The sequence below is a fragment of the Nannospalax galili genome, unplaced genomic scaffold, assembly GCF_000622305.1.
Source record: "Nannospalax galili isolate Female #2095 unplaced genomic scaffold, S.galili_v1.0 scaffold734, whole genome shotgun sequence".
In the NCBI taxonomy this organism is placed as follows: Eukaryota; Metazoa; Chordata; class Mammalia; order Rodentia; family Spalacidae; genus Nannospalax; species Nannospalax galili.
In genome coordinates, this window is record NW_008337073.1 from 4,254,376 (window position 1) to 4,274,308 (window position 19,933).

General features: G+C 40.1%; 2 protein-coding genes across 7 annotated transcripts in view; both read left to right on the forward strand.

Annotated features, from left to right (window-relative positions):
- Positions 1 to 1,029, forward strand: part of Fgd6 (FYVE, RhoGEF and PH domain containing 6) — a 132,171-nt gene extending 131,142 nt beyond the window's left edge. For both annotated transcript variants that reach the window (XM_029563092.1, XM_008832077.3), the window contains exon 21: positions 162 to 1,029. In XM_029563092.1, the coding sequence (XP_029418952.1) occupies positions 162 to 198 (37 nt within the window). In that variant the 3' untranslated portion in view covers positions 199 to 1,029. The remainder of the gene's footprint in view (positions 1 to 161) is intronic.
- A 5,832-nt stretch (positions 1,030 to 6,861) lies between these two features.
- Positions 6,862 to 19,933, forward strand: part of Nr2c1 (nuclear receptor subfamily 2 group C member 1) — a 60,082-nt gene continuing 47,010 nt past the window's right edge. For 2 of the 5 annotated variants that reach the window (XM_008832078.3, XM_029563094.1), the window contains exons 1-2: positions 7,312 to 7,562; positions 18,908 to 18,981. In XM_008832078.3, the coding sequence (XP_008830300.1) occupies positions 18,928 to 18,981 (54 nt within the window). In that variant the 5' untranslated portion in view covers positions 7,312 to 7,562; positions 18,908 to 18,927. Of the gene's footprint in view, positions 6,936 to 7,290; positions 7,563 to 18,907; positions 18,982 to 19,933 lie in introns of those variants that run through there. The other 3 variants (XM_029563093.1, XM_008832079.3, XR_003849383.1) reach the window with 3 other exon arrangements.

The window sequence follows — 19,933 nt, forward strand, 5'->3', positions numbered from 1 at the left end:
GTAGTTCCCTGCATATAGTAAGAACTCCAGCTTAGGCTAGGAAAGACCTTAAAAACACTGTTAGGGTAAATCCAGTCCACAGCACAGCAGTTATCTGTATCATGTTCACATGTGTCAGATGATTAAATTTCACAATCTTAACAGTGATCTCTCATTGATAGGTGGATAGAAGCCTTTCAGGAAGGCACAACCTTGTAGCAGTATTGGCTTCATCTCTCCTGTGATTTCAACAAGGTGGATAGTCAGAAGAATGGAGTAAAAGCTACTCAAAAATTGTGGGAAAATGAACACTGCCAAGATAAATCCACTCATAGTCTTCACTAGATACAGAAATTGTTTTGTTGGGTATATACAGTTCTTTTTAAATGTCTGGTTTTCATGTATGTTATTTATTAAAATTTTGATGTTTACTTACTGGTCAGAATTATTTCTGAGACTCACTGAATTTTAAAGTACTGTTTAGAGACCAGAAAACTTACCTTAATACTGTATATTGTACAAATTATTTGATACACCATCCACACTGTTGTCTCTGCCTTACATTGTGACACTTTCACGATTAGTAAATCTTTGTAAGTGAAAAACATATCAAGGAGCGAATTTCCATGCAGTGCTTGGTTTAGAAATTACAATTATTATAAAATTTCTGATAAAATGCATGTTTTTCAATCGCTAAACTTAGATGGATTTTTTTATGTCATAATAAAAGACACATAGCCAGCTTCTACCTCAGTAACTTAAATTTCAGCAGATTATATAAAGTACACTTCAGATATATAGTATACTTTTTGTTTCTCTCCAGGTGTGTAAGTTATTATCATCAAACCTGAATTTAACCTGTGAATAGAAACAAGGACGTTCATGTTCACAGGTGGATATATATAATGAACTCTATGGACTTTTCACTAAATAAAGTCTTTTGTTTTTCTGTAGTGGAGATTAAACCTCTACTTGCTAGTGGAGTGAGCTACCACTGACTTGGCTTTTTTTTTTTTCTCCTTTCTTCTCCTTCAGATAGGATCTTGCTAATTGTCAGGCTGGCCTTGAGCTAACTATGTAGCTCAGGCAAACCTGGAACCTGTAGTACTCCTGCCTCAGCTTTCTGAGCTGCTTGAATTACAGGCTTGTACCACCACACCTAGCATGTCCATTCTTTATTTAAAACAGCCACTTCAACATAAACATAAATAAAAATCTTTTCTTGGTTTTCTGAGACAGGACTTCACTCTATAGCCCAGGCTGGCCTGAACTTGCTATATAACCCATGCTGGTCTAGAAAGTCATAGCAGTCTATCTGCCTCAAGTGTTGGGATTATGGGTATATGCCCCCAAACCAGTATGATTCATTTTAAGATAGTAAAATGAGGCAAGTGACATCTTACCCAATATCCCCTACTATTTTTATGAGGTCTCAGCCCAAGTCAGTGGTAGTATTTATATCTAAAACAGAATGTTACATTTTAATGCTATACTTTTAAAAAAAGGAACTGGAATTGCTATATCTGAAAAGCACTAATTCTTGCCACTGCTAATTGAAATTATATAACATTCTTTTTTTGACGGAAATTTTTCTACTACTTTGTGATTTGTCTTCCTTGATTTTTTTTTAAATCTACCCTTCCTCTCACTTCTCCTTCTCCCCTTTGAGATACAGTCCCTCTATGCAGCCTAAGCTAATTGTCCTGCCTCAGGCTCCCACATTCTGGGATTATAGATGTATGCCACCACACCTGGCTTTGCTTTCTTTAATTTTCAGTGTCCCTCATTAGGAAAGATTCATATTCATGTTTTTGGTGCACTTGTTGCTTAATATATAAACCACCTTGTACATAAAATTATCAATGAGCAAAAGAAGAATGGAGTTAAGATGATTATAAAGGATGCAAGAATTATAATGATTTTAATTCAGTGTGGCATCAGTAGTTGAGAGTTTTATCCTGAATACTATTTCTTTTTCATCCAGATCACCTCTGGGAGGCCTTTTAGATCCTATTTGTATCAAATAAATAGGTCTAAATGTAGCATCTGTAATTTTCTTGGCTTTTTCTGGCTATGGCATCGATTACAGCCTGTACAGCTTCACACAATCCTGCATGTTACCTTGTCATAGTAGGTAGATTAGTACTTCTTAGCAGCTCACTATAATCACAATCACATACATGTTTTCCTTGTGACTTCTTTGTGATGTTTGTAGTATATTCCTTTGGAGGTCAAAGTTATTTATACTTTTTATTTCCTTCTGTTATGTTTTCTGGCATTTAAGAAGACAAGTTGTTGGGGTGCTTTGTCCTTCTTGAACTCACAACCTCTTCAAGATTTGCTTAAAAAAATATCAGCCAGCAGGTTCTATCTGCTAACAGCAGAATCAAGAACCAGTTCAAAATCTAAAAACATAAAGAGAAGTTAGCACAAACAGTAATTCTCCCTAAGTAATGATGAAAGTCCTATATGATTATATTTGTCAATCACCCCTAGGCAAAGTTTGGAAAAATATAAAAATATAATCTACAAGCTATGAGGTCCTGTCCCCCATAAAATTATTTAAATGTGGAATAAAATTTCATTCTCTGTCCCTCCTTTATCAGTCCTTCATAACTTACTAAAACTGATCAGTAATTTACTTTTAAAAAACATTATTGAACCCAGGGTCCCTAGGCATTCTACCACTGAGCTACATTCATCACTAATAATTTTCAGGGAAGAATGTAATAGTGCAGTATACATGTGGAGAACATACCATATTGTGTGGTCCCAGGACTACTATTTGTGGTACAGATATATGTACTGCCATCAGACCTTTTTTTTTTTTTTTTTTTTCAGATGTCTCCTTTTATTTGTAAGAAAGGGCAGTTATAAGGCTAAGCTTGAAAGTCACCTGGACAAGAGATGGCAGGCTGAGCTAGAGAGGAATGGAATTTGTAGAGTCCCCAACCAGTGTTCCTCCTTGAACTGCAGCTGTTCAGTGCAGAGGACCCCAAAAAGTCCTAAGAAAATGAGGAGTGATTTTTATCATTATCCCACATTTTTGAACCCCTTGGCAACCTCTTCCCATTCTCCTCTGTAACCAGTATCTTTTTGTCCCTTGGTTGCCATTCTTTCCTACAGCCACAAGCTTGATTTTCTAAGTATTTATTAACATCTTTAAAAATGAGATCATCAGACCACAATTGATTCATATAAGATGTAATGACACTACAAAGTAAGGAAGACAACAGATATAGTTAGTACAGTCTTTAGAAATGGAGGAAGCCTCCTATCTGGGAATCAGATGTCATTGTCACAGCATGTGGGGACATGTTTGTGCTCAGCTTTTGAAAGTTTGAGATCCATGGTAGACAAATATGAATGCTGGGATTTCCAGAGATGTAGATCCCCTTACTGGATTGTATACTCCTTAAGGGTAGATACTGTATTTATTATCTCGATCTCCCATGACAGTACCCTGGATCTTTTCAGAGAAAAGGTTTATTCATTTCAGTTGAATACAGAGGACGGGATTCCCAAAGTTCTTTCTGCCTTTTTTTTTAATGGTAGTTTTTTGAGATAGTAAAGCTATTTCACACAGGATGGCCTTGAACTCAAGCTCCTCCTGTCTCACAGTCTCCTGATTGCTGGACTAACAGGTTGTACCACTCTGCCTAGCTCAGTAACAGGACTCTTATTACAAACTCCAATAGGCCCTAAAGCCCTCATTCTAACTCAGATCTTACACTCCCTCTGCCCACCATACTGCAAGGCCATATTAGCAGCTTCCTAATGGATGTTCACTCAAGTTCCTGCATGAGGAACACTCAGCTTTCTTCCCATTCAAGTCTGTTTGCTTCTGTATTAAAAAGATACCACACAGGGCTCCAGAATCTGCCTCCAGATCTCCTCCAGACTCTGGTTGCTCTTGTATGCTTTCTATCCTCATTCCCCTACTGTTATTGTTAGTCATTCTTGTGATTGCTGTAGCTTTTCCTCTGGGCTGGAGGTACAGTGAAATGGCAGAGTACTCACCTAGCATGCATGAGGGCCTGGGTTCAATCCTGCACACTAGAAAAACTTGGTTTTTCCCGACTTCAGTGCCTCCCTTGTGTGGTCTGTTTTAATCCTTGTCAGAGCAATCTGCCTAAAGCATAATTCTAATCCTGCTCTTACAGATGCCAGGGGCATTCCCAGTGGTTTGGCATGGAACAATTCCAATGGTACCATATCCTCCAGCTGAACCTACCTCAAATTTTCTCTGTTCATACTATTTCCTTTTTTTCCCCTCATCTCACCCCAGCCCCATCTGCCTCTTCATTCTCTAACACTTGATGATAGAGGGGATCCTGGTCCTCCTCTCCTTTGTTCCTTCAGACTACCCCCAGTCTCTTTCCAATGTTCCTATGATCTTTAGTTCATAAACAAGCTTTCATGATTCTTACCACATTCTGTTCTTAAACAATTTTCCTGTCCATTTGAGATTTTGCCCACCATATCTGGCAAGAGTGCCCGTGCATGCAGTAACTATTCAGTGTTTGCTTATTGAATTGAGTATCTCCTACAGATCTATAAAAAATATCTTCACTACATGTACCATGCTGGAGCCTATGCCACTTTCAATATTATTTTCTAAATGAAAACCTACGACTTTTTCCCTTATAAGAGAGAATTTATAGTAGAAAAAGAAAATTAAGAAAACAAGTTTATTTAGTGTCATGCCTACTAGAAATATTTTTAAATATAAAGGTAGTAGATTTTCAAACACTCTAAATATCAAAATGTTCTTTTTCCTTTGGAGTGGGGGGAAGGAATGAAGAGGACACAAAGCCCTTTCAGAGGAGTTAGTTGCAACATGTAGGGACTGATCTTGAAATACTATTTTTTAAAATGACTTTAATGTATTTCTCAACACTTTTTTACCTAAAGTGGTAGTAGTTTGTATCTTACTGTTTATGTACAGATCATTTGTAACTAAAATTAGCATTGTAAATAATGTTAATATGTGTTATTTATACAAAATAAATTTACAATATCTTCTGCTGGTGTGAAGTCTTTTATTATCTTTTATTCATTAAAAAAAAAAACAAACTTTGACACAGAGTAGCCCAAGCTGGCCTCCAGTTTTCAGTTCTCCTGTCTCAGCCTCCTTAGTAGTTGGAATTATAGTCCAGCTTTGATGGAGTCTTTGAAGCTATATCTTTAAAGATGAGCTCACAAGCCCCCCTTTCCTGAAGTGACCAAGATAGACTCTTGCCTACAATGATGTTCCCAAAGTGGCTTCTACTTCCAAGGCTGACTTTTTTTTTTAATATTTATTTTATGAGACTTTTGTCTGCGTGTATTTGTGTGCCATGTGCTTGCAATGTCCACTGAGGACAGAAGAGGATGTTAGATCCCATGGAACTGGATGGTTGTTAGCTACCATGTGGGTGCTGGGGACTGAACTTGGGTCTTCTGCAAGACCAGCAAGTACTCTTAGCTACTGAGCCAACTCCCAAGCCCCATACTTATTTTTAAGATAGGGTCTTACCTTGTAACTCAGGCTGGTCTGGAGCTCACTATGTATAGCCCAGGCTAGCCTAAAACTTGCAGCAGTCTTCCTGCCTCAGCTTACCAAGTACTTGGATTATAAGCATGAGCCAGCATGCCCATCCAATTTTAGTAAGTGAACTTACTGTGACTTAAGCGCACTAATTGAATGAAAAGGTAGCCATAAGCATCCCTTTGGGCATTTGTATTATGCACTGAGAATAAAGAAAACATTGCAATTACCTTTTCCCCTTGGTCACAGTGTACTTTCATAGCTTTCACCTTTGGGACCAGCTTAAGGTTACCAAACATGTAAGAATGACGCCTTTGGTAGACTTTTGGAGAACGAAGCATGAAACATAGTCTTATCATTAGGGAAGTTTGCATGCCCTTTTCCTGTGTTAAAGAACGAAGCATGAAACATAGTGTTAGGGACGGTTGCATGCCCTTTTCCTGTGCTCAAGAACGAAGCATGAAACATAGTCTTAGTGTTAGGGACGGTTGCATGCCCTTTTCCTGTGCTCAAGAACGAAGCATGAAACATAGTCTTAGTGTTAGGGACGGTTGCATGCCCTTTTCCTGTGCTCAAGAACGAAGCATGAAACATAGTCTTAGTGTTAGGGACGGTTGCATGCCCTTTTCCTGTGCTCAAGAACTAAGCATGAAACATAGTCTTAGTGTTAGGGATGGTTGCATGCCCTTTTCCTGTGTTCAAGTATTTAGTTCCAAAGGGGAATGAAAGCAATATTTTTAGATATGTAGATACATACCTCAGGCTAGCCTCAAACTCACTATATAGTCAAAGATGACCTTAACCTCCTGTTCCTTCTGCCTCCTGAGTGCCAGAATTACAGGCATGTGGCACTGGGACTGTGTGCCCAGCACACAAAGGTTTTTTTTTTTTTCCTAATTCTGGCTGCTTTTCTACAGTGCTGATCCTGGTACAAAGGAAATTTCCAGGTCACAACTCTGAATGAACCACACAGTATTTAGAACACAGATCAGGGCTTCCTGTCACAGGTGGCTACTGTCAGAACATGATGTTCCATTAGTGACCTTTCCATTTGCAAATCTTTATTGACCAGCGGGCACTGTTAAGATTTTAGAAATACACTATCTAGCAAAATGGATAAAAAGCAGCGCTTGACAATGCAAACAGTAGGGATTGTATTCTTGTTTCATTTAGCCATCTCCACTCAAAACAACTAAATAAACTTTACATGATTCTGCCTCAGCTTGTATTTCTAGGAAGTTTTGTGTGATTTGGGATCTACTCAGACTCCAAACTAATCCAAGAGAGTGCTTGGAACAAAGTCCAGTAGTTAGAAACATCTGCCCAAAATCAATTAGGTTGGCGTTGTCTCAGCTCGAAACTTCCATTCACACTGGAGAGTGGAGGCAGGAGGATCAAGAATTCAAAGACCAACCTGAGTTCTACGGTGAGACCCTCTCAAAACCCATTATATTGTATTTCTAATTATCATTTTATGTCTGTGGGTATCAGAGGCCTGGAGCCAGAGTTCCAGGTGGTTGTGCACCTCCGTGAATGATCGGAATTGATCTTGAGTCCTTTGCAGGAGCAGTACTACTTTTAACAATAGAGCCATCTCTCCAGCCCAGCTTTGTTGTAGTCTTTTAAGCTATATCCTTACAATGAACCTCACTGCCCCTCTTTTCCCGGTGTGACCAAGAGACTCTTGGCCTCCAAGGACCACTTTAACAAGCCTGGTGCTAAACCCACGTGACTTAGGCAGCCGAGAGGCACCGGCGTGCCCATCTCCCTCCACACCTACAGGGGGCAATCGACTTCCAGAACTGCGGCTGGACTCCGGGTCCCTCCACTTCGCCCTGAGAACGTCACCGCCGGTGGGTGAGCTGCCGCTTCTCCCGGACGCAGGCGCGCAGCGAACCGCACCGCCGAGCCCGAGGGAGGGGTCACGAACTCTGACCCCCGCCTACACATAAACCCAGCAAAGCTCCTGCGGGCCCTGGGCCTCAGTTCCCCAGCGCCACCCCTGTCCAGCCCAGCGCCGCGGCGGGCCGGAGCAGCGCGGCGGGGAGGCGCGGTAAGTGCCGGTGCCCAGGTCCCTCCAGCCCAACCGCCGCGCCCCGCCGACCGCTCAGTCTGGAGCCCGCCGAGCCCCAGCGCCGGTCGCGGGGGCGGCTGCTCTGTTCTGGCCAGAGCTGGGAGCCCCAGACGGTGGTGCGGCCGGGCAGGTGAACTCCTCCCGCAGCACCTCCTCCCGCGCAGTCGTCTCCCGCACAGCCTCCTGCTGCCAGTCTGACCTTTCACCCGCAGGGAGAGCTTCCGTCTGGGCGCCGCCGCTTCCCCCACCCCGGGTCGCGCGCGCGGTGGTGCAAGAGATGCAGGGACTCGGGGCAGCCGGCCTGGACCCTGTTCCCGGGCTGCGGACCCAGACCCGCGTGAATGGTTCTCACGGAGTGCCGGCCCTCCGCCTGCACTTCGCTCTCGTTTCACTGCTAAGGACCCTCAGCCACTGCCTTTCGATCTAGGGGGGAAGCCGGCCTAGGGTCCTCATGCCCTGGGCACATCCGAGCTGCCAGTAGCTCTTTTGTTAAAAACCCTGCCTCCAACTCAAGCAAATACCATCTTGTGAGGTGCAGGTGTTGTCCTGTTGTCCCGTAACCTTCAGTAAGTAGGTCAGCCTGTAAGATAACTGGAAAGGAGAAGCAAAAAAAAAAAAAGACTTGAAATTAAATCCTTTCAGGGTCTTTTCCGCTCCCTCCCCGCCCCCGAAGTTGTAAGTATACATTGGACTTAGGTTTTTTTGAACAGTGTCTGCTTGTTTTCCCGGTTGGTGATTATTTTTACATTTTATGTGTCCAGTTGGGTGCATCGGAAAGAGATTGTTGATCTGTTCAAATCAAACTGCAAAGATAAAATGAAGCTTGTTTGGGGGTGTTAGGGATTGCAATTTGGGAGACAAAGATTCAGATAGATTAAGGAAGATTCAGGGAAGGCAGAAAAGTGGGAGCATATTGTGGGCCATTTAATATTGAGAAAGAACAGGAGTTGGATGACTTAGCCAGGCGTGGGGACGTATGCCGGTAAATCCCAGCACTCAGGAGGCTGAGGCACCGCACCGTATTTGCCAGGCAGTGCTGCGTAGGGAAACAATGTATCCAAAAACAAAAGACCTATAGGAGATAAAGGAAAGACAGTATATACTTAGTGTGTCCAGTAACCTTTTGATGTGCTGCTTGACCCTTTGGATACAATGTAGTTTTCCATTTCTGGTCATACCAGAGGTCAAAGGGTGGTGGAGGCAACCGAAGTTCACACTTCAGGCCGGCCGGAGTCTCCCTACTGCTTCCAGTGTGACCGCTCAACTGGCTTTAAAAGCTGCTTAAATGTTGCTTTCGTTGTAATTAAAGAAGTTTGTATTAATTACAAAAAAAAGAGGCTGTGATAGTAAATGTAACTAGCTTCATCGTGTCTTAGAACTATTACAATTGTGGAAGAAAGGTTTGGAAGGAGACACAAATCAATGACAACCCGGAAATAGCTCCTGTTTATGTGGCAGTGTGCATTTCCCACCCCAGTGAATAGAAAAGACAAACCACATACTATAAGTGATCTTCTAAGACCCACTGTATCCTCTTAAAATCTTTTATAAACTGTCTCTAGAAAAAAATGGGTGGGCCTCTACACAAAATTTTAGGACTTAATAGAAGTCTAATCCTGAATCCTAGCTAAATCTGCCTCTACACAATAAACGCTGGAGCCGAAAAAAAATTGGGTAAAAGGTGGAATAGTACTTGATCTTAGAAGTTGGGTAGAATATAGGTGGAGGTAGGAGATTTAGATGGTATATTACAAGTGGAGGACTACTGCTTTCCATGTTTTTAGTTATATGTAATGGACTCCAGAAATTTGACCTCAGGGATTCACACATAGAAGTCCTTGAACTGACAGCATGTTTTTAATTTTTTATTTATTTTTTTGACATTTAGCATATAAGCACTGTGGTGTGAAGGACTATGAACTTGTATTCTTCTGGTGAGGGAAATCTTAACATCCATAAGGTTTCCAAAGGGATTGGCCTAGAGACTCCCATTGTCTTTACCATTTTTTCAGACTTGTTGGCTATATACTGCAGAGATTTTGTATTGTGACCCCATACACTCGATATACACACATTAAGTTGAAGTACTGTTAATCACACTGTCCTTACACTTGCTATGCCAGATACCCTGATATTTTCCCCCAGCCTTTTCCAGTTCTGTTCATGACCAGCTAAGGTAATTTCCCACCCACAAACTGTTCACAACACAGTTTGTAAAATACTGATTTCCATGTGTATTAAGTTACCTTATATATAGCTGGGACAAAATACTGTCAAAAGCAACTCAAAGAAGGAAAAGGTTTATTTTTGGCTCAGAGTTGGAGGATACAGTCTATCATGGTAGGGAATTCATGTCATTAGGATCTTGAGGCATCCACGTTCAGAAATCAGAGAGATAATGGATGCCAGTGGTCATCTTGCATTCCCCTTTTTAATTGAGGCCAGGACCCTAGTGGAGCCCACAGTTAAGGAGGGCCTTCCTACCTCAGTTAACCTAGTCTAGATAATCCCTCACAGGCATGCCCAGGGGCCTGTTTCCTAGGTGATTCTAGATCCTGTCAAGTTGACAGTCTGTGAACCATCACATCATAACAACGGGCTAGATTGAGTTATGAAGTGAGATGGGATGGAAAGAATAGATATTAGAAAAATAAAGTGAACAATATTTGTTAGAAACAAAATGAATAAAAAAAAAATGAATCAAAAAGCACTCTTACATGTTTTTGTCAGAAGGGAAGAATGGCACCATCTGTACCTGGCTTCTTAACCTTTTCCACTTGTAACCCCTTTTTACCACAGATATTTTAGTGCAACCCTAGGTATGCATATAAGTATGAAAATAGGTATACAAATGAAGCATTTACTTATAACAGTTCTTTGGTATGCATACAATTTGACCATTTATTAAAGATGTTTATTTAATTTTCTTTTATGTGCATGAGTGTTTTGCCTGAATGTTTGTAAGTGCACCTGTGTCATGCAATGCCTATGGAAGCCAGAGAGAGCTGTTGGATCCCCTGAAACTGGAGTTACAAGCAGTTGTTAACCACCATGTAGGTGCTGGGAACCCAACCCAGGTCTTTTGCAAGAGCAGTCACTCACAGCTCTTAACCACTGAGCCATCTCTCTGGTCCCCAAAGATGTTTATTAAATTTTTTAAATTAAATTTATTTCTGTGTGTTTGTGTTTGTGTGTTGTACATGTTTGTTGTTGTACGTGCCACAGTTCAAGTGTAGGGGACAGAGGAAACTTGCAGAAGTCGGCTGTCTCCTCCTGCCATGTAGGTCCCAAGGATCAAATTCAGGTTGTCAGCTCTGTAGTGCCTGGTTTTACCCACTGAGTCATCTTGCCTATTTTTCAGAGCTGGTTGATTTTGATTTCATAGTCACTAGTGTTGAGAATGTATTACAAAGTATAGTTAGGACCATTTCAGAAATTGTTTGAAGTTCTGTCCTAATTCCAAACCAGTCGTTAATGTTTTGTTTTTTATCAAATTTAAGTTTTAAACCTGTGTCATTCCAACAGCACATTCTTCTTCAACTTTTAATGGCAGGTGATTGATGACTTTTATTTCAATTGAATGTGGTTTACAAAACCCCCAAAATGTTTTTTTTAGACTCAAAATTTGAGAGAAGTATTTCTAAAACTGTGTCTCCAGGAACTTCAGATAATCAGTTGAACTTTTAGAATTTGGGGGAGAGATGTCACAGAAGGCAATGCCTGAACAAAGGCAGTCTGACCACTTGGCATTGATTAGAACCAGTAGGGAGTCTGGTCTTTTCTGAGAACCTGTTTCTTCTGATTTCTCTCATAACTGTTCCAGGAACAAAGGACTTCCTCTATAGTTATGGAAACATTACATCCAGCATGAGTGGGAAAGAAATGAGGAACCTATCTTAACCAAGCAAGGGTTTTCTTATGATCCCAAAGGACCTGGAACAGCACACACAACCACAAATAGATGTCATCAGTCTAATCCCACCTGTTGTTTGCTATATAAATGGGATAGTTCATTGGATGTTGTTGCCTTCAGTGCTTGATATTTTCACAACACACACACACACACACACACACACACACACACACACACACAATTCACTGAGACAGTGTCCCAGAAAAACCATGAAAAACCATCCCACAAGAATTAAATCCTTAAGGTTATTTTCAATTACAATATCATCTGCAGCTGTAAACATTTCAAAAGAGCCATTTAATACTCTATTCCATATGTTAGCTTTTTAAAGACAATTTTCAATTTTATCTTTTAACAGATATTTTCCAGTTACATCCTTGAAGCACCATATTTAAATCATTGAATTTTTCAAAATTACCTGACAAATAACAGTTCTAAGAGCCACAAGTTACTGTGAAAAAATTTAACAAAACCAGATTTCTGCTCTGTCAAAAATACAACTTCATCTTTCAATTTCAATAATCTGTTTAACACCTCTTGAGAGCCACCTAGCCTGGCATGTTGCTAAGCTTTTGTAAGCAGAGTCTGTCTCTTTGCTAATATGAAAACAAATGAGGGCCCAGCTTTTAATGAAGTTAATAGTGTCACAAGGCACATCATCTGACTCTAGGGATATTTTTGGGCTACAGGTGCCTCCTGATACAGTGAGTAAAAGTTCTGTGTTCATTTCTACCTGATTAACTTCTGCCACAAATCAGCATTCTGACCCATCATCCCTTCAGCAGCATCTGTATAGAAACTTAACATCATCTTTCAACTGTGAACCTTCATTTGTGAGTAGTTCATTGACTTAAAGATAAATATCTTACTACCTGTGTTCCCTTCAAAGGACAAAACAATTCCATATGTCTGCTTCCTACATAATAAACATATCTTAAAGTGACAGTTGTGCCATGTTAGAAATATCTATTGTGTCATCTACTGAATTTACAAGCTCTGGGCTGCCCTTAAGCCTGGTAATAAGCTGCTGGAATTGGTTGTTACTAATTTTGGAACTTCTGTTGGAAAGAGCATCATTCAATAAAAAATGTTTACCAATTTCATCCTGTTACTCTTTCCCATGCACTGTTCTAACATTTTAATAATGTGTAGCACATAGAGAGTTTCTGTTTCTACAATTAAAAATCTTTATAGGATACAAATAAATACTTTTTATACATTTAAATAATATGTAACACATATAGAATTCCTGGTTCTTAAATAAGTATCTCCGTAGGATACAAATAAATACTTTTTGTTGACAGTAACAAATATCCCAGGACTTTTTTTTTTTCTTTCTTGAAGATTTTAAGAATCATTCCAAATAGTCCTTTGACTTATTTCAGTACCGGCATGCTTGGTGTTACGGTATCATTCAGTTTGGCTGGTTTCATGCTGTCTGCAGCCAAAACTTCATTACAAATCAAGCTAAGAGGTTTTTCTACATTGTCATGATTATTAGAAATAAATTCATATTGCAAAAATGACTTGGAATAGTTTCTCTTTCTTGACAGTTTGGGTGTTCTATAGCGTGATTGGGAAGACTGCTACATTGTCACCAGTATCTTTACCTCTTCTAAATTTAGCCACTCATGACTGAAAAATAACTTTGTCCAAAATATAAATGAATATGGCTTGTAATTTTTCAAATTCTAGCTTCTGTTTGTTTTGTTTTGGGTTTTAGAGGGTTTCTCTGTAGCCCAAAGCTGGCTTGGAACTTGCTATGTAGACCAAGATGGCCTCCAACTCACAGAGATCTACCTGCCTCTGCCACCTGTGTGCTGGGATTAAAGGCGTGTGCCACCACACCCAGCTAACTCCAGTTTATGAAATTGCATTTGTTTGTGCTTAATTAAAAAAACTGATCTTCACACTTATGCATGCAGCAGTGTTAGTTGAGGATTGTTATTAAAAATATTTCATCTTGCTGCAATTGAACATTTAGTTTCTGTAAAAGAATGGCATAAAAGCAATTTTTATGTTTTTAAATTCTGTGTATAGTGTGTACCTGTGTGTTGGTATGTGCACATGAATGCAGGGACCTGTAAAGGCCAAAAAAGGGCATCAGATCCCCTGAAACTGGAGGTACAGACAGTTGTGAGCTGCCCAGTATGGGAACTGAACTTGGGTCTCCTGCAAGAGCAGTACATACTTTTAACCACTGAGCCATCGCTCCAGCCCCCCCATAACAGCAATTTTTAAAATCATACGTTCTAACACAATAGTCCAAAAATGTATTAATTTGATACTTAGATGTTGAAGAATGATAGGAAAATATTTAAAAGTCTTTGTTTTATATAAGTAAACAATTATGTTTAAAAAAAAATCACTGCAGTTTTTCAGCCAGAGTTCATTGGTCTGTGTGGCATGAAGACATGCATAGTGCAAAATGCATGTGCTGTATGTTCAAAATAAGTCATTAGTGACATGGCTCCATGCAAGATGGGGCAAGTCTGCACTACCAGAAACGCCTTGGATTCATTAGGCATTTGAGTTTTGAATTAATATTTGATCATTATGTGTTCAGAAACCTTTTACTGTTCAATTTGTTGCAGCCTCTGCATTTAATTCCATGATCTTGTGGGATAGACACCCACAATTTAAGAAGATGTAATGAGTTTTTTTGTTAAACCAATTTCTCTGGAAAAAATGATGAGGTCAAGGGAATTATGCAAGAGAGATCAAAACTAATTGGCTATGCTACTGTAACAGTACCATCCTCGTGCTTGCTTTTTTGCTTTCTACCCCAGGCTAGTAAAAATCCTTTTCCTTCAGCCAGGCTTGGTGGCACAAGTCTTTGATCCCAGCACTCAGGAGGCAGAGGGAGGCAGGTCTCTGCAAGTCTGAGGTCATCCTGATCTACATAGTGAGTTCTAGGCCAGCCATGGCTACATAGTGAGACCCTGTCTCAAAAAAACAACAACCCCACACATCCTTAAAAACAAACAAACAAAAATACTTATCCTCCAGTGACTTACATTTCTCCTGTGTAAGACTTTCCTAAATCTTCCTCTAGTGGTGTTCTGTGTGTGTCTTTTAGTGAGTATTTTGTTCATTCTAATTTACATGGAATATTTACTACCTGTAAAACACTGTTAGCTACTGGTATATTTTTACTTACATTGAATTTTAACCTTTCAATGAGATTATACTGAATCTATGTTATTTCTGAGGAACATCCTAGGGTTAAGTAGCCAACAGATACTATAGAACTATAAATTTAGTAAGTATTAAAAATAGAGTTAGAACTCCGAATTCTAGCCTGCCTCAGCCTGAGAATATAAGCATTGTTAAAGTTTTTGATTTCCTACTTTTTAGGAAAGTCTAATAGTTTCAGCTTTCTATCAACCATCTGTAGCATGTGCTTATAATCCTAGTACTCAGAAGGTAGAGACATGAGGATCAGTTCACTGTCATCCTCAGCAACATAGCAAGTTCAAAGCCAGCTGGGGCTACCTGAGAATATCTTTACAAAAACAAAACAAGCCAGGCATGATGGTGCACACACCTGTAATCCCAGCACTCAGGAGGCAGAGGTAGGTGGATCTCTGTGAGTTCAGGACCAGCCTGGTCTACATAGGGAGTTCCAGGCCAGCCAGGGCTACACAGTGGGACTGTCTCAAAAACAAAAACTAAAAAAAACCCCAAACCACAAAGCACATTCTCTATTGTGAAGGTAATACATGATTATGGCACAAAATTAGAGAAACACAGACTGGCACATGTGTACACACGTACACACACACACACACACACACACACCATATATGCATTTGATTTAAAAAAAAAAAACAAAAAAAAAAAAAAAAAAAAAAAAACCAGAAACTGGGCTGGTGCTCTCAGTAAAAATACTTGCCATGCATAACTCACCACCTGAGTTAGAATCTCAGAACCCACAGTGGAAGGAGAGAACCCATTCCCAATTGTTGTCTACTGACCTCCACAGGTGTGCCATGGCACGTGCCTGCACTCATATACATATGTCATACATATGAAAATCTGTTATTAAAAAAGAGAAAGATGGGGCTGGAAAGATGGCTCAGTGGTTAAGAGCACTGGCTATTCTTGTAGAGGACCAGAGTTCAAGTACCAGAACCCACATGGTGGCTGACAACCATCTGTAACTTCAGTTCCAGGTGAGCTGATACCTTTTTCTGTCCTCTTTGGACATTGCATGCAAGTGGTGCATTTACGTACATGCAGGCAAAACATACATAAAATAAAAATTAAAAGGAGAAAAATGTTGTTTTGTCTCATTATCTGTGTAGTCTTGTAAAGCATATATTGATCTGGTGACTGACATTTAAAATGTAGAGAAAAGTCATTGTCAAAGATGTGGAAGCATGAAGCAACAGGCTAAACTGAAAGAATTCAGAATAGTACAGCAAGAACATAAGTTTTAACAACTGACAGCTCAAACCCTGGGGTTAAGGGAAGGCTGAGGTGAATATTGAGAGGTAATATTAAATCAGTATTTGAGCTATTACAAAATAGCAAAGTTCAGGCTGGAAAGATGGCTCAGTAGTTAGGCATGTTAGCAAGGGGTACTTGCTATATAACAATAAGAACTGGCATTCAGATCCCAGCACCCCACATAACAAACTGGGTGTCCCTCACATGCTAGTAACCCCAGCTCTGGAAGGGGGGCAGAATGGAAATGGGAACATCTGTGGCTTGCTGACTTCCAGCTTAGCTAAGACCATGTGAGCCCCAGCTTCAGAGAGAGACCCTGCCTCAAAGGAATAGGTAGTGAGTGATAAAGGAGATTTCTCATGCCGCCTTCTGACCTCCACATACAGGCACTCATACCCACACACAAATAAGTAAATCTTTAAAAATACATACATATCGATGCCAGGCAGGGTGGTGCATACCTTTAATCTCAGCACTCGGGAGGCAGAGGTAGATGGATTTCTGTGAAATCAAGGCTAGCCTGGTCTACATAGTCTCAGGACAGCTGAGGGCTCCAGAGAGACCCTGTCTCAGACCAAATAAGTAAAAACTAAAATAAATAAATATTGAAGTAGTTATTAGATGAACCATATTGGACTTTGAGGTCAAGAAACTTAGAGACTAGATGGTTATAGTTTGGCTGTCCTCTGGGATGCTAGTCATTCTTGTTGCTGGTCGAAAAGGGACAATATTCAGTGTAAAACTCAGTGAACTATGATACTGGAACAGAAGTTACTAAATGACAATAATAGTCATTAGAAACTGAGCCTCAAAAGTAGAGTAGTTGCTGTTTTGTATGTATGCTGCTTGTGTGTTTCTATAAATTGAGCCCTGAGCCTCTTCTGGCATGCTAGGCAAGCATCCTACTATTGAGCTGCATCCCCAGCTCAACGGGGTTTTTACACAAAGATAGGAGTATTATGGTATAGAAAGAGAATTCATAGTGGTATGTTAAAAGTAAATAGCTTTGTTCAGAGAGCTAGAACATTAACAATGTCCTGGAGATATATGTGTATTATTATAGCCTCATCCCTCCAAGCATGGTCATTGTACTGTGTTTACAACACCAGACATGAATTCCCTCCTGTGGAACAGGATTTTCAGATTCAATCAGATAGCCATTGGTTACCTCCATAACAGGCTTACCATTGTACATCTTGGCTAGGAAGTTGGTAATGTTGCATGCAGTCTTGAAAATAAATCCCTCCCCCCGCCCACACGCCCAGTAGCCTGTATAGCACCTTCTAGCATTTTGAAGGCTTGCCAGCAGGGAACCAAAGCTTCCAGCCTAGTTCCAGATTGATTTCTCAGTGTCCAGCAACCAGAGAATGTTGTGGCAATTGCTTGTATAGTATGGGAACCTCAGAGGCCTCCCTGATATGGGAGGTAGCCTACTCCCTACCCTGGGATTTTCATTTAATAGCCTATGGCTTCTTTTTTAAGATTTTTATTTTATTTTATATGTATGACTGCCTAAATGTATGTATGTGTATCACATGTGTACAGTGCCCATGGAGGCCAGAAGAGGATGTCAGATTCCCTGGAATTGGAATTACAGACAGTTGTGGGCTACCACGTGGATGCTGGGAACCAAACCCACATTCTCTGTTAAGTGTTCTTAACTGCTGAGCTATCACTCTAGCCTCAGTTTATGAATTTTTTATCCCACACAAATTAAGTAGTTTTTAAAGAGATAAGTTTTAGTATACAAAAGCAATACAAAGAGTTTCATAAACCCCTAGCATGTAACTTCAGTAACTGACACGTGTTCAACATGTGTTCAAGATTGCTAGTACAGTTTTCTTTATTCTCTCTTAAGCCCAATCGTCCTTGTTACGGCAAAATTCTGCTAAAAGGTCAAGCATTTACCCAGGAGAAAGTTGGAAAGCTTGTTTGTTCTCACATGCATATGGTCCCAGAATTAGCAACCAGAGTTACTAAGATTTTCTGGGCCCTGGACAGAAGTACAGATGGGTTATATAGGACTTTATTTTTTATTTTTTATTTTTTTGGTCTTTTTGAGACTGGGTCTCCCTGTAGCCTCAGTTGGCCTGGAACTTGCTATGCTGACCAGGCTAGCCTCAAACTCACAGAGATCTGCCTGCCTCTGCCTCCCAAGTGCTGGGCTCAAAGGCATGCGCCACCTTGCCTGGCTTTATATAGAACTTTTTTTTTTATGTCACCATATTATGGCTGGCACCAGGGCCCTATGTCTCATTTCATGATGGGTCGTGTTATCTTAGGAAAATTCCTTCCTGAGTCTACCTGGTCATCATCACTTACAAAGTAGATATCCCAGGCATGGCTCAGGACATCTGCCACCTTTTGACCTATAGCTAGGCCAGATGAATTGGGCTAGAAATGGGTCAAACAATCATTGCAGTCTACAAAAACAGATATCACCAGCAAAAATTTAGGTATCTGCCACATTTGATCTCCACTTTCCTTACACTAATTGGACCAGGTGCCTAATTAAACCATGTGATGAACTTTCCATTTTCTTAGTTTCATATATTTATCAGCAGTTGGGCATGGTGAGTAGAGACCATCACAGAGCTTCAAGATAAAACATCTCAAGGGAGTGAAAACATCGCACAGAGCAATAAAAGCATCGCAGGGTAGCAAAAACATCACAGTTACATTTCAAGATACCTACCTAGTATGGTAGGCCTACGCTTTGAAGGATGTATATAAGAATACAATTTGGGGCTGGTGAGCTGGCACAGCCATTAAAGGCTAAGACAAAAAAAAAAAAAAGATAACAATACAGTTTGCTTCTGAGACTGTAACGTCTCCGTATCACCCTAACTGGATTATTTTGAAGTTAATCTTATGTAGCATATCATTTCACTTACAGATTCTTCAGTAAATATGTTTTATGTGTATAATTTTAAAAGGCTTTTTTTCTAATCTTTGGCAGGACATTTTGATAATTAGATCATGGCCACCATAGAAGAAATTGCACATCAGATTATTGAACAACAGATGGGTGAGGTATGTCTAGTTTACAATTCATTTGCTGACCTACCAAACTTTTATTCCACTATTTTTAGTATGTTTATTTAGTTTTTAATTATTTTATGTGACCAAGTGTTTTGCCTTCACATATGTATGTACACCATGTGCATGCAGTTCCTGCAGAGGTAAGAAGGCATTGGAACCCTTGGAACTGGAGGTACAGACAGTTGTAAGCTGCCGTGTGGGTGTTGGGAATTGAGCCCATGTCCTCGGCAAGAACAGTAAGTGCTCTTAACCCTTGAGCCATCTCTCCAGTCCTCAGACTTTTATTTGTTACTCTAAATGTTTTGGGAATATAGAGGTGGTAGATACCCCAACTTTCAGATAGCATTTCTGTCTGGTAGGAGATAGTCAAATTATTGCAAAGGAATAGGTAAGTACTTTTGTGTATGGAGCTATGTGGCATGCATACACATTTTTTTTTTTTTTTAATAAATAGCTAATGGAGCGCTGTGGAGTAGGTGGGACCACACCAGGGAAAGTTACTTAGAGGTTATGAAATCTAAGGCCAGTCTTAAATGACTGTGCCCTGTTTTTACTAAAAGTATGATATGGGGGCTGGAGAGTTGGCTCAGCAGCTAAGAACACTGGCTGTTCTTGCAAAAGACCCGGGTTTGAATCCCAGCACCCACATGGCCACTAACAACTGTCCGTAACTCCAGTTCCAGGGGATCTGACAGCCTCTTCTGTCCTCCTCAGGCATTGTACAACATGGGTGCACTTACCTACATGCAGGTAATACACACATACACATTAAAAAAAATAAAATAAAAGTAAATAAATAAAAATACATTTAAAAAGTATACTATGATGGGTTTTTATCTTTTGGATTTTTATTCACAGTTTTTGACTTATTACTCTCAAAGATATTGTTAATTTTTGGATCTTCAGTCTTAACTTTCCAGCTGAACTATTTCAGCCACATCTG